The 12,671-nt window shown below is 42.9% G+C and overlaps 1 protein-coding gene across 1 annotated transcript in view; it reads left to right on the forward strand.

Moving 5' to 3' along the window:
* The first annotated feature begins 6,285 nt into the window (after positions 1-6,285).
* Positions 6,286-12,671, forward strand: part of APC2 (APC regulator of WNT signaling pathway 2) — a 47,004-nt gene continuing 40,618 nt past the window's right edge. The window contains exon 1 of the mRNA XM_051972196.1: positions 6,286-7,477. Coding sequence (XP_051828156.1) covers positions 7,424-7,477 — 54 coding nt within the window. The 5' untranslated portion in view covers positions 6,286-7,423. The remainder of the gene's footprint in view (positions 7,478-12,671) is intronic.

Genomic DNA, 12,671 nt, shown 5'->3' on the forward strand with positions numbered 1-12,671 from the left:
GTATTTTTACAGCTAATAGTATTTTATTTTTTCTAATTATGTGTAGAAGATAGTTTTCAACATTCATTTTTGTATGATTTTGAGTTCCAGACTTTTTTCTCCCCTCCTCTCTTACCTTCACCCTCCCAAAGACAGCAAGTAATCTGACATGGGCTATACATTTATAATTATGTTAAACATATTTCCAAATTAGTCATGTTGTGAAAGAATCATAACAAAAGACAAAAAAAAAAAAAAAACCACGAGAAAGAAAAAACAAAAAACCCACAAATTTTAAAAAGTGAAAATAGCATGCTTTGAGCTGCGTTCACACTCCATAGTTCTTTCTCTGCATTTTCCAGCATGAGTCTTTTGGAATTATCTTGAATCATTGTATTGCTGAGAAGAGCCAAGTCTATCATAGTTGATCGTCAGACAAAGTTGCTGTTACCATGTGTAATGTTTTCCTGGTTTCGATCTCTTCACTTAGCATCAGTTTGTGTAAGTCTTGACAGGTTTTTGTGAAATCTGCCTGCTCATCATTCTTTTTCCAATAGTATTCTATTTAGTTTTCAACATTCATTTTTGAAAGACTCTGTGTTCCAAATTTTTCTTTTTCCCTCCATCCTCCCCAAGATGCAAGCAAAATCAGACTAAAGGGGGGGAACACAAGAAAGGAAAACAAAGATTAAAATACCATGCTTTGTTCCACATTCAGTCTCCTTAATTATCTCTCTGGATGTGGATTGCATTTTCCATCCTAAATTCTATTGAAATTGCCTCAAATCACCAGATTGTTGAGAAGAGCCGAGTCCATCACAGTTGATCATCCCATCATCTTGTTGTTACTGTGTACTATGTTCTCTTGGTTCTGCTCCTTTCACTCAGAATTAGTTCATGTAAGAATTTTCAGGCTTTTCTGAACTCAGCCTGCTCATCACTTATAACACATGTTATTCCATTACATTCATAGACCACAACTTGTTCAGCCATTCCTCATCTGATGGACATCCTCTTAATTTCAAATTCTTTACCACCATAAAAGAGCTACTATAAATATTTTTGCACATGTGGATCATTTCCCCTTTTTTGTGATCTTTTTGGGGTACAGACTTAGAGTACTGCTGGATCAAAGGTTAATATTCTTTTGGGCATAGTTCCAAATTGCTCTTCAGAATGGTAAAATAAGTTCACAACTTCACCAAGGACGTATTAGTGAGAGACACATAAATTAAGGACAGACATACCTACTCCAGATAATTACTTAAGAAAGGAAGTAGCTTCAAGGTGCTCATTCTCAGTAAAGAATACTAGACACAGGGGCAGCTAGTTGGTATAGTGGATAGAGCATCAGCCCTGAAGTCAGGAGGACCGGAGTTCAAATCTGGTCTCAGACATTTAATACTTCCTGGCTGTGTGATCCTGGAAAGTCACTTAACCCCAACTGCCTCAGCCAACCCCCCCCAAAACAAACAAACAAACAAACAAACAAAACCAGGTATAGATATGAGGCAAGAGAGTAGCATAGTGGTTAGAATGCTGGTCCTGTAAACAAGAAGGCTGGGATAGATACTTATTAGCTTTGTGAACCTGAAGAGTCAAGTAATATATCTGCCTCAATTTCCTCTTCTGTAAAATGGAAATAATAATAGTACTTAACTCCCAGAATTTTGGGAGAACCCTATGAGATAATATTTATAAAGCTCTGATTGGGGAGTAGCCTTTTCCAATTCTAAGTTTTTCTGTTATAACACTAATTCATAAAAATGCAAATTAAAACAACTCTGAGGTACCACCTCAGACCTCTCAGATTGACTAAGATGATAGGAAAAGATAATGATAAATGTTGGAGGTGATGTGGGAAACCTGAGACCCTAATGCATTATTGGTGGAGTTATGAAATGATCCAGCCATTCTGGAGAGCAATTTGGAACTGTGCCCAAAGGGCCATCAAACTGTGCCTACCCTTTGACCCAGCAAGTAACTCTACTAGGTCTGAATCCCAAAGAGAGCTTAAAGAAGGGAAAGGGACCCACATGTGCAAAAATGTTTGTGGCAGCCCTGTTTGTAGTGGCCAGAAACTGGAAACTGAGTGGATGCCCGTCAGTTGGAGAATGGCTGAACAAGTTATGGTATGGGAATGTTATGGAATATTATTGTTTTGTAAGAAATGACCAGCAGGATGAAAACAGAGAGTCTTGGAGAGATTTATATAAACTGATGCTGAGTGAAATGAGCAGGACCAGGAAAACCTTGTATATAGTAATAGCAAGATTATATGATGATCAGCTATTATGGATTTGGCTCTTTTCAGTAATGAGATAATTCAAAGCAGCTCCAATAGACTTGGGATGGAAAACACCAATCACAGCCAGAGAAAAAACCATGGAGACTGAATGTGGATTGAAGCATAATATATTCACCTTTAAGCCCAGCTTTCTGACTCCAAATTCCATATGACATTGCATATTTTAGGTGCTCTTCTGGCATTGACTGTCTCTGTTTTATATCCTAAGGACTCTTCCCTTTTTGACATTATATTCTAAGGTTATTCCCACTTGTGACACTTAGTGATCTATATTCAAAGGACCCTTTATAACACTATTAGATAAAATACATTATATTTTCTATCTTCCCATGGACACTGTGTATAATTTGGCAAGAGGATATCTCCACAGCTTTGGAGGAGGGAGGATGGTTCACCAAGACCGTTGTTACTAAACCATCTTAGCGAACGCTTTTGCTAAAAGCTAAATAGGCTTACTAGTTGATCGTTCACAGGACACACCACTAGTGGAGGCTAATGAGCTCTACTACTAGGAGTAGCCAACAAAAAGATAAACCCTGAAGATAGTCTTGTTCTGGGGACCCAACCTATGAGTTCAAGTGCAAGTAATGGTGGAGTTATGTCTAACTTTTTTTATCTTAAAAAAAAAAATTCAGTGAACTACCATCTTCTTTTATTTATTTATTTATTTATTTTTTACAGCATTATCTCTTGCATTCATTTCTGTTCCGATTTTTCCCCTCCCTCCCTCCACCCTTTCCCCCAGATGGCAAGAGTCCTTTACATGTTGAATGGGTTGCAGTATATCCTAGATACAATATATGTTTGCAGAACTGAACAGTTTTCTTATTGCACAGGGAGAATTGAATTCAAAAGGTATAAATAACCCGGGAAGAAAAACAAAAATGCAAGCAGGTTATATTCATTTCCCAGTGTTCTTTCTTTGGGTGTAGCTGCTTCTGTCCATCTTTGATCAATTAAAGCTCTCTGTAACGAAGAGATCCACTTCCACCAGAATACATGCTCAAACAGTATCGTTGTTGAGGTATATAATGATCTCCTGGTTCTGCTCGTTTCACTCAGCATCAGTTCATGTAAGTCTCGCCAGTCCTCTCTGTATTCATCCTGCTGGTCATTCCTTACAGAACAATAATGTTCTGTAATGTTCCTATGCCATTCCATAATGTTCATATGCCACAATTTACCCAGCCATTCTCCAATTGATGGACATCCTTTCATTTTCCAGCTTCTAGCCACTACAAACAGGGCTGCCACAAACATTTTGGCACATACAGGTCCCTTTCCCTTCTTTAGTATCTCTTTGGGGTATAAGCCCAGTAGTAACACTGCTGGAACAAAGAGTGTGCACAGTTTGATAACTTTTTGAGCATAGTTCCAAATTGCTCTCCAGAATGGCTGGATGTGTTCACAATTCCACCAACAATGTATCAGTGTCCCTGTTTTCCCACATCCCCTCCAACATTCCCCATTATCTTTCCCTGTCATTCTAGCCAATCTGACAGGTGTGTAGTGGTATCTCAGAGTTGTCTTAATTTGCATTTCTCTGATTAATAATGATTTGGAGCATATTTTCATATGTCTATAAATAGTTTCAATTTCTTCGTCTGAGAATTGTCTGTTCATATCCTTTGACCATTTATCAATTGGAGAATGGTTTGTGAACTACCATCTTCTCAAGCTATCATCCTATATCTGTTATCCCTTTCGCAGCCAAACTCCCAGAAAAAGTTATCTAACACTGTTGCCTCTACTTCCTTTTTCTCCTTTTCCCCAATATCTTACAGTCTGACTTTCAATTTATTACTCATAATGAAGTTGCTCATTATCCAAAGTTACCAATAAACTCTTTATTGACAAATCTGATGGATTTCTCATGGTCCTCATCTTTCTTATCCTCTCTGCAGCTTTTGACACACTATTCACCACCTTCTCTTTCTAGATATTCTCCTTACTGGGTTTTTGTGACGCTGCTCTCTTCTGGTTCTCCCTTGACCTGTATGAACATTCCTTCTCAGTATCCTCTGCTGTATCTTTAGCCCTTCTAATTATAGGTGTACCCTAAGGTTTGATTTGAGCCCTTTTCTCTTCTGTTTCTATATCCTCACTCCTCAGCTCCCATGCATTTAATGATCATCTCCCTGCAATTGATTCCATCTTGATAATCTCAATCAGGTCCTATGGGTCCAATTATCATTGATATACAGATGACTCCTAGATCCATATATCTAGCCTTAGTCTTCTTCCTGAGCACTAATCCTTTATCACCAATTGATTATCGAGTATCTCAAACTGGGTATTCTATAAATATCACAAACTCAACCTGTCTAAAATAGAACTCATTATCTCTTATTATCTATTTTTCCCCCTCAGACACTTCCATGTCCCCATCCAGGACACTATGCATTTTTGAATAGGTTAAAAAAAAAAGGCTATTCTTTGCCTGCCTCATTTCTTACCTATCTTTAATCATAGATTGGACATTACCTCAGTCATATTGAGACCCATTAGTTTCAGAAATGTAAGGTCTTCCACTGCATTGAAGGCCATCTCCAGTCATCGTGCTCTATAGACAGGTGACCTTGCACAGCCCTCCCTCACTTCCATCTATTTCAATTGTATGCGATTACATCCTCTCCTTGATGTCATGGTCATCTTCAAGAACAAAGGACAAACAAGAATAATTATTGTCCTTCTTGTGGCTCTTGTTTACAACCATGAAGCCATGTTCCTTTCTTCATTGTCTCTCCATCCCCACCCAGCATCCAATCAGGTGTTAAGCCTTGTTGATTCTCCTCCTGCAACTTTCATATTCATCCTTTTACTCCTCCCCCAAAGCCATCCTAATTCAAGCCCCCATCATCGCTCTGCCTCTTAATTGTCTTCCCTGTCTTAAGTCTCTCTTCTCTCCAATCCATCTTCCACAGAGCTGCTGCCAAAATGATTCTCCTAAATACAGTCTGATGATATCGCTCCTCTGTTCAATAAACTCCAGGGACTCCTTATTTCTTCTAGCATCAAAGACAAAGCTTCTCTGGGATCTGAAGACTTTCACAAGTTGACTTCAAGCAACCTTTTTCAGCTTACTGTACATTCACACATTCTATCTAGTCCAGCAAAACTGGGCTTTTTTATGTTCCTCACACCCAACCCTCCATCTCTCATCTCTACACTTTTGCACTGGCTGTGCCTGGAATGCACTATTTCCTCACTCCTGCCTTGGTAGAATCCCTTTGATGTGATTGTTCAGTGATTCTGAGTCATGTCCGATTCTTTGCAAATTTGGACTTTGCTTAGCAGAGATACTGAGTTGGTTTGCCATTTCCTTCTGAAACTCATTTAAAAGATGAGGAAACTGAGACAAACATAAATTGCTTTCCCAGATTTGAACCCAAGATGATCCCCTTCAATCTATCCATTGTTGACCAAACTCTTATTAACTTCACTCAATCTACTGCACCCCTTTGCTCCCTATTTAGATTTCCTAGTTTCCTCCAAAGGACCATTTCCACATGCATCCCTCCATATGATACTATCTCCTCCCTCCTCATATGTATTTGCAAACTTTAAAGCCCTGTATAATGTAAGCGGATATTATATATATAATACAAAATATCATTTTGTATATAATTATATGTGCATGTTATCTCCTGAGAGAATAGAAACTCCTTGAAGCCAGGGACTGCTTCATTTATGCCTCTCTCTCACTAATACTCAACACTGCCTAGCATATTGTAGCGGCTTAATAAATGCTTAGGGATTGAGCGAAGGAGTGAGCGGGAGGCTGAGGGATTGGGGTGGTGACATGATACCTGTATTCAGGTATTTGTGAGGGAGATGACAGATGTTCTCTTTGGCCCCAGAGAGGAGGACAAGGAGGACTCAATATTAAGAACTTCCAGATGAACTTTGTTATTATTTTTTCTAGTTCTATAAAATGGCAGTTTGATTGGTACGACACCAAACAAGTAGACCAATTTAGATAGAATTGTCATTTTTATATTAGCTCGGCCTAGCCATGAACAATCAACATTAAGAACTCTTTAACAAAGATGCCGTCCTACAATGGAACAAATGCTTTTGGAACATAGTGAGCCCTTTTTCCTGGAGGTATTCAAGTGCAGGTTGGATGACCAACCTGGGTGAGTTGGAGCAGAGATTTTTCCTTCAGGCAAAGTTGGACGAGATGACCTTTTAAATCTGAGATTCTGGGATTGTCCAGACTGGAGAGTGCATTGGGCCCAGAATTTATCTGTCTCCCCATCCCCTGCCTTCCCATTCAGAGCAGAACCTGAGCCTCCATTTAGGGGTTAGGTGGGGAAGAGTTTCTTTGAGTTTCTTGCTATTTAATTCTTCAGAGTCTGGCCTTATTTCCTCCTTTGGGGTGTCTCAGTTTCCCCAAACTCAGAGGAAAGGGAGAATACAAGTGGACAGAGCAGATTACAGCCAAGCCCCAGTAGCAAGATGCTTTTGGATCCTTGTAATTGTGGTGTAAATGTCTGGCCCTTCTTCCTCTTAGCTTATGATCTCTTAGTCCCTGAGCCCAGATTGAGTGACTACTGTTTACTCTGCCATGGTGAAGGCGTGGATAGAGGGGGAAAAGAGGGGCAGACTGAATGGGGGTGGGGGAACAGATGGATGGATGGACAGAAGGCTGCTGGGTGGGCCAGGGAGATGAATGGGGGAGGGGCAATCAGCGAGGACAGGTGGATACAGGGCAGGACAGAAAAGCGTACAGATGGCGAGGGGGGATAGGGAGAAGCAGACAAATGGAAAGTAGGACAGACAGGGGCATGGCCGGACCCTGAGGGGGACAAACGGATAGGAAAGGGACGGGAAGAAGGGGAGGGAGCAGGTGAGGCGGGCTGGCAGACTGACAGCACACGGGCGGACGAGGGGCGCAGTGCCTGGGGAAGGCAGCGGCGGAGGAGGGGCTCGGGCTGGTGCCCGGGGGCACACGGGGGGCCGCCCCTGCCCTGCCCACCCTGGGGCCCGGCGGCTCCCTCCCTCTCCTGCCCTCTGGCGCCCCTGCGTAGGCACGGCTGCTCTGGAGGAGGCTGCGGCGGGCGGCGGGGGAGGCGGAGCGCCTGGGCAGCGGGCGGGCGGGCGGCACGGCAGGAGCCGGAGGATGCGGTCTCCATGGGGCTGCTGTGGTTTCTGTCCTTCCTCCATTCCACCTTCTTCGGGGACGAGGTAGGAGCTGCCGAGGCTGGGGCTGGGGCGGGGGGGGCTGGGTTTCTCCCGCCGCGGGGAAGGGCGAGCTTTGGGGGAGAGGGCAAGGCCTGAGCCCAGAGGGAGGGAGAGGTTTGGATGCCCGGGAAGGGGGAGGGGAGGAGAGGGAGATGAAGGACCAAGGGGATGGGGGAGGAGGCAGGGACGGAGGGGTGGGGGGAGACAGGGGTGCCTCGGAGGGAGTAGAGGGTGTCCTTCAGACCTGGCGGGGAGCGCAGACTGGGGGGAGAACCCTCCTGGAGGGGGGCGCTGCAGTGAGAGTCCCACAGAGAGAGGGCGGAGCCCCTGGCCGGGAGACCCGGTGGGGAAGGAAGCGCTGGCTTCGGGGCTCAGTTGGAAGGGAGACTGGTCGGGGTTCGGCCGCAATGTGGGGGGCATAATTTGAGGAGCTCTGGGAACAATAGGGTAGGGTTTCCGGGTATTGGCTTGGGGGAGGATTTTAAGGGGAGCAATGTAATGGGAAGGCTTTAGGGAGAAAGAAGGGGCCATCTTTTGGGCCTAGATTGGAGGCTGGAGCTCAGTGTGGTCTTTCGGCAACGATTTATCTGGCCTTTTCGGATGCTGTTAGCCCCTACTACGTTGGGAAGTTTTGGGGGTGGGGAGGAAAACAAGGCTGCGGCAGAGGTGAGGCTTCATCAGGCCTTGGTGCTAGGGCGGAGCTGGAATGGACATCTGGGCCCCCCAGGCCAGAGGCTGGCACCAGAGGCTGGCACCGGAGCCTGGCACCAGCCGTGGGAGAGTCTGCCCCCAGGAGGCCTGCTTCTCCATTCCTCCTCTAACCCACCCCTCCCTGCTCCCCCATCCCTGGCCCTGGCACCTCCCCAGCCAATTGGCAAGGGAGCCCCTGTCCCCATGGTGACCGTTGCCAGGGAACTGCTTCCTATGTCTTTGGATTCTAAGTCTAAGGCCCTTGCCTTGTGGGAAGATGTGCTAGGGGTTTATGGGGGCATGTGGAGGGTGGAAATCTCCCCCCTCCTTCCACAGTGTCTCCTTCCCCAGGACCAGACCAGACTCTAAAGCATCACTATCTCCAAAACATCCCTCTATATTACTGAATCTCACGTGGCAACACTTATACTTCTTCCTGAAACCTGGCTGCCCTCAGTATCTCCAGCATGCACAGGCCAGCCCAGTCCCTCAGTCATACAGCCCAGTGTGGGAAGAAAACGCAGCAGGAGTCTCTGGGAGTGGCCTGCTAGTCATGCTTTGGTCTCTGGGGAAGGGGGGTAGCTGTAGACTGGGCTAGTAGGAGGAAATTCTGAGTCCCAGGGGAGGGGGATAGCCCAGGACCTCTGTACCTTCTCCTCCCCATCAGTTCCTTCCCTTAGAGGGAGAGCGGGTTTAAGGGGAGGACAATGAGTGATAACATCTTAAACTAGGACAGAAAAAGACATTTTTAATATTCTTATTTCTCTCCAGAGGGTGAGACAGGGTGGTGTGTGAGTTGAGGGAAGTGCTGAGAGACCATATAGTTCAAGCATCTTATTCCATAGATGGGGAAACTGAGCCCCAGAGAGGCAAATAGCCTTCTCCTAAAATCACACAATGAGGAAGCAGACAGAGACTAGTGTCTGGGAATCTTGAGTCTCAATTCAAGAATGGATGCATCTCTCTCCCTCTTCTGAACCCTCCCAGTGTTTCATTTTTGCCTCTGCTGGCTTCTTCCATGCAGCTTCAGGATTACAAAATGTTTTTAATAGATTATCTCTTTGGATTATCACCATTCCTCTGAGAGGCACACTGTGCAACTGTTATCAAGCTTTTTTATAGAGGAGAAAGATGCAGCTATATAACTTGGATACACAAGTATAGTAGTCAGCAGAGCAAGGAATTGAGTCTTTGACCTGGACCAGGTCTGGGCTTTTGTCAAGGATTACCTTGTAGCCCTTATGATAACTTTGTGGCTTAGAGTCTCTGTTAAGTTGTGATGGGCAGGAACCTAAATTTTCTTCTCTGGATAGTGACAGAATCAGACTAGATATCTACCTTTAAGATATTCCCCAGCTTGGACCTTCTGTGTTTTGAAAACCCTCCCAACTCAGCCATTCTGTGTTCTAAGGGCCCTCCCAGCCCTGACTTCCTGGGTTCTAAAGGTTCTCTCAGCTCTGAAACTGTTCTAAGGGCCTTTCCAGTACTAATGTTCTATGTCCTCTTTCCAAGCAAGTGCGTTTCCCCCTAAAAATTTGGGCAGAAGAACCACAGTCTCTAGTAGTCTTATAGCCAACCAGTCACAATGAAAACCCAAGAAGGATTTTCCTTTTCAGCTTTATTGTTAGAGGGCAGCTCTCAGATCTCCTCAATCTGTGACTTCAAGCCAAATTGGGTTTAGAGGCAGGAGATGGCTTAGAATAAGACCCAAACACCTTGGTCTCCTGAAACTCCAGTAATTTCTCCTCTATCTTCAGAGAGCAAATGAAAAGAATGTATGCTTCTTGAGGGCAAAAGTGTCTCTAACCCAGCACAGTGCCTTGCACATAGTACGTATCTAATAAATATTTTAAAAACTAATTTGAACTCAAGTCTTACCAGATGGAACCTTAAAGGTTATTGAGTCCAGCTCCTCAATTCTACAAATAGGGAAACTGAGACCTTAATAGTTATTGTCCTACATAACACAGGTAGTAAGTGGTGTAGCTAGGATTTGAATTCAAATTTTTAACTACAAGTCAGACATTTTCCCACTCAGTCTATTTGGAAGACATCATTTATTTGGTCGCCTCTCATCCTCTCCCTGCCACCAATTGTTTTTGGCCCCAGGCTTAGTCATTTGCTCTGGATGTGTATACTTGGTCAATGTTCCCCCCAAGAGCATGTAAATTATTCAGGTAGGGTTGGAGTGTGTATGTGTGTATGTGGATATATATATATATATATGAGTATGAATATATAAAATGTATATATATACTGTGTGTATACATACACACCCATATAGTCATTATACCACCAGCACCTCACACAATGCCTGGCACATGGGAGAAAGAAAACAGAGGAAGTGAAGGGAAGAGAAAGAAGCATTTATTAGTGCCTACTATATACTATATACCAGACACTGTGCTAAGTGTTTTACAAATATTATTCCATTTGATGCTCACAACAACCTGAAAGGTAAGTGCTGTTATTTCCTCCATTTTTACAGCTGAGGAAACTGAGGTAGAGGTTAAGTGACTGGATCAGGTAACACAACTAATAAGAGCCTCATTCCAATCTCTTACAAATGAGGAGACTAGAACCTAGAGAAGTTAACTGATTTTCTCTGGGCACATAGGTAGTAAGTGACAGGTAGAATTTGAACTCAGGTCTTTCAAATTCCAGGCCCAGCACACAATCCATTCTGCCACCTACCTGAATTTATTTAATTTTTCTTGAATTGAATTGTTTCTCAGTAAACAACTTATTGTACCTGCAATAAAGAGGAAAAAGCATGGGTTTTGGAGTCAGGGATTCCACCTATGTCATTTACTACCTGCATGGCTTTGGACATACTTCTTCTCTAAGCCTCAGTTGGATTCAAGGACCTCTGAGTCTCCTCAGCTCTCAATCTCCTTCTGAAAAAGACTTATAGACTGACTACAGAGAAAAGCCCCTGATTGTATAACACAGCTAGGAGACAAATAAACAAGATAAAACTGACATTGAATCAGATGAGAAGGCGTGGGTGGGCTGTTATTTGTGTTATTGAAAGGAGAACCACATGATATGACATCACAAATCCATCAGAGTTGAAAAAACTAACATTTCTTTTAAATTAATTAATTAAATGTTTATTCCAGTTATAGTTAAAACTTTTTTTTACATTTGTTTTTAAAACTTTTGAATTTCAGATTCTTTCCCTAATCCTCACTCCCAGCCCCCATTAAGGAACCACATGTGAAGTTATGTAAAACATTTCCATAAAAGTCATATTGTGAAAGAAAACATAGATCTCCCATCCTAAAAATCTCAAGAAAAATAAAGTAAAAAGAGAGACAAAGACAAAGAGAGATGGAGATAGAGAGAGACAAGAGACTATCTTTCTATATGTATTCAGATACAATCAGTTTCTTCTCTGGGTATGAATAGGATTTTTTATCATAAGTCTTTCAGAGTAGTTGTGGATCATTATACAGCTGAGAACAAAATCATTTACAACAGATCATCCCAGAACTTTATATACAGTACATTTCACTTTGCTTGAGTTCATGGAGGACTTTCCTGGTTTTTTCTGAGCGTATCCTGCTCATCTTTTCCCATAGAACAATAACATTTCATCATATTCTCCTACTACGATTTATTCTGCTATTTCTATATTGTTTGGTGGCTTGCCAAGCCCTTTTACATCCATTCTCTTCAAGTGAACATTTGTTTTAAAATGTATATTGATCCTCACATCAAAAAAATTGCTATCCCAATTTTTCAGAAGAGGAAACTGAGGCACAGAATAACAAAATGACTGGTCCAAGGTCACACATGTAACAAAGATCTATTGGAGGCCTGAATCTTTTGGCTACAAATCAATTTCTGGTTCTGCTACATTTTACCTGCTTTCCCATTCATATGATGAGACACATCTTATTTTAAAGATTACCCAGATGGTGTTGGGGTAGTTAAGGAGGGCTTCCTAGAAGAGGTCTCTTGAGCCAGGAATATTCAAAAAAGGCAATAATGCAAAGGCACAGCCTCACTCCAACCTCATCCCATCCCTACTGCTTGAAGGAAAGGCAAGTCTGATTCCCTAACTCTGGAATGCCTTAAGAACCATCTTGCCACTAAGGCAGAGTACTAGAGTAGATGCTTTTTCAAGGATAAAGGTCCAGGAGTGCAGCTTTAGAGAAATAGAAACGGCCACTACCCTCACCTCTCTTTTCCAGTATACATTTCTTTTCAGACAAAAATGGACTTCTTAGTCAGGACTGGGGAACCTCTGAGGCTCTGTCCACGGTGCTGATCTCTTCCTATTCAGTTGGAATCCTGAAATTATAGGCTAATAGATTATAGAATGTCAGGGACAAGACCTTTGGACAGAGAATATCAGATCTGTGGAGAATCTGCCAGAAAATAGAACATAGACTATCAGAGTTAGAAATGACCCTTAGAATATAGATTGTAAATTATCACAAGTGGAGGTAACCTTAGAACATAAAATACCAGAAATGAAAGAATCCTTAGGATATAAAGC

The sequence above is a fragment of the Antechinus flavipes genome, chromosome 1 (genome assembly GCF_016432865.1).
Source record: "Antechinus flavipes isolate AdamAnt ecotype Samford, QLD, Australia chromosome 1, AdamAnt_v2, whole genome shotgun sequence".
NCBI classification, from domain to species: Eukaryota; Metazoa; Chordata; class Mammalia; order Dasyuromorphia; family Dasyuridae; genus Antechinus; species Antechinus flavipes.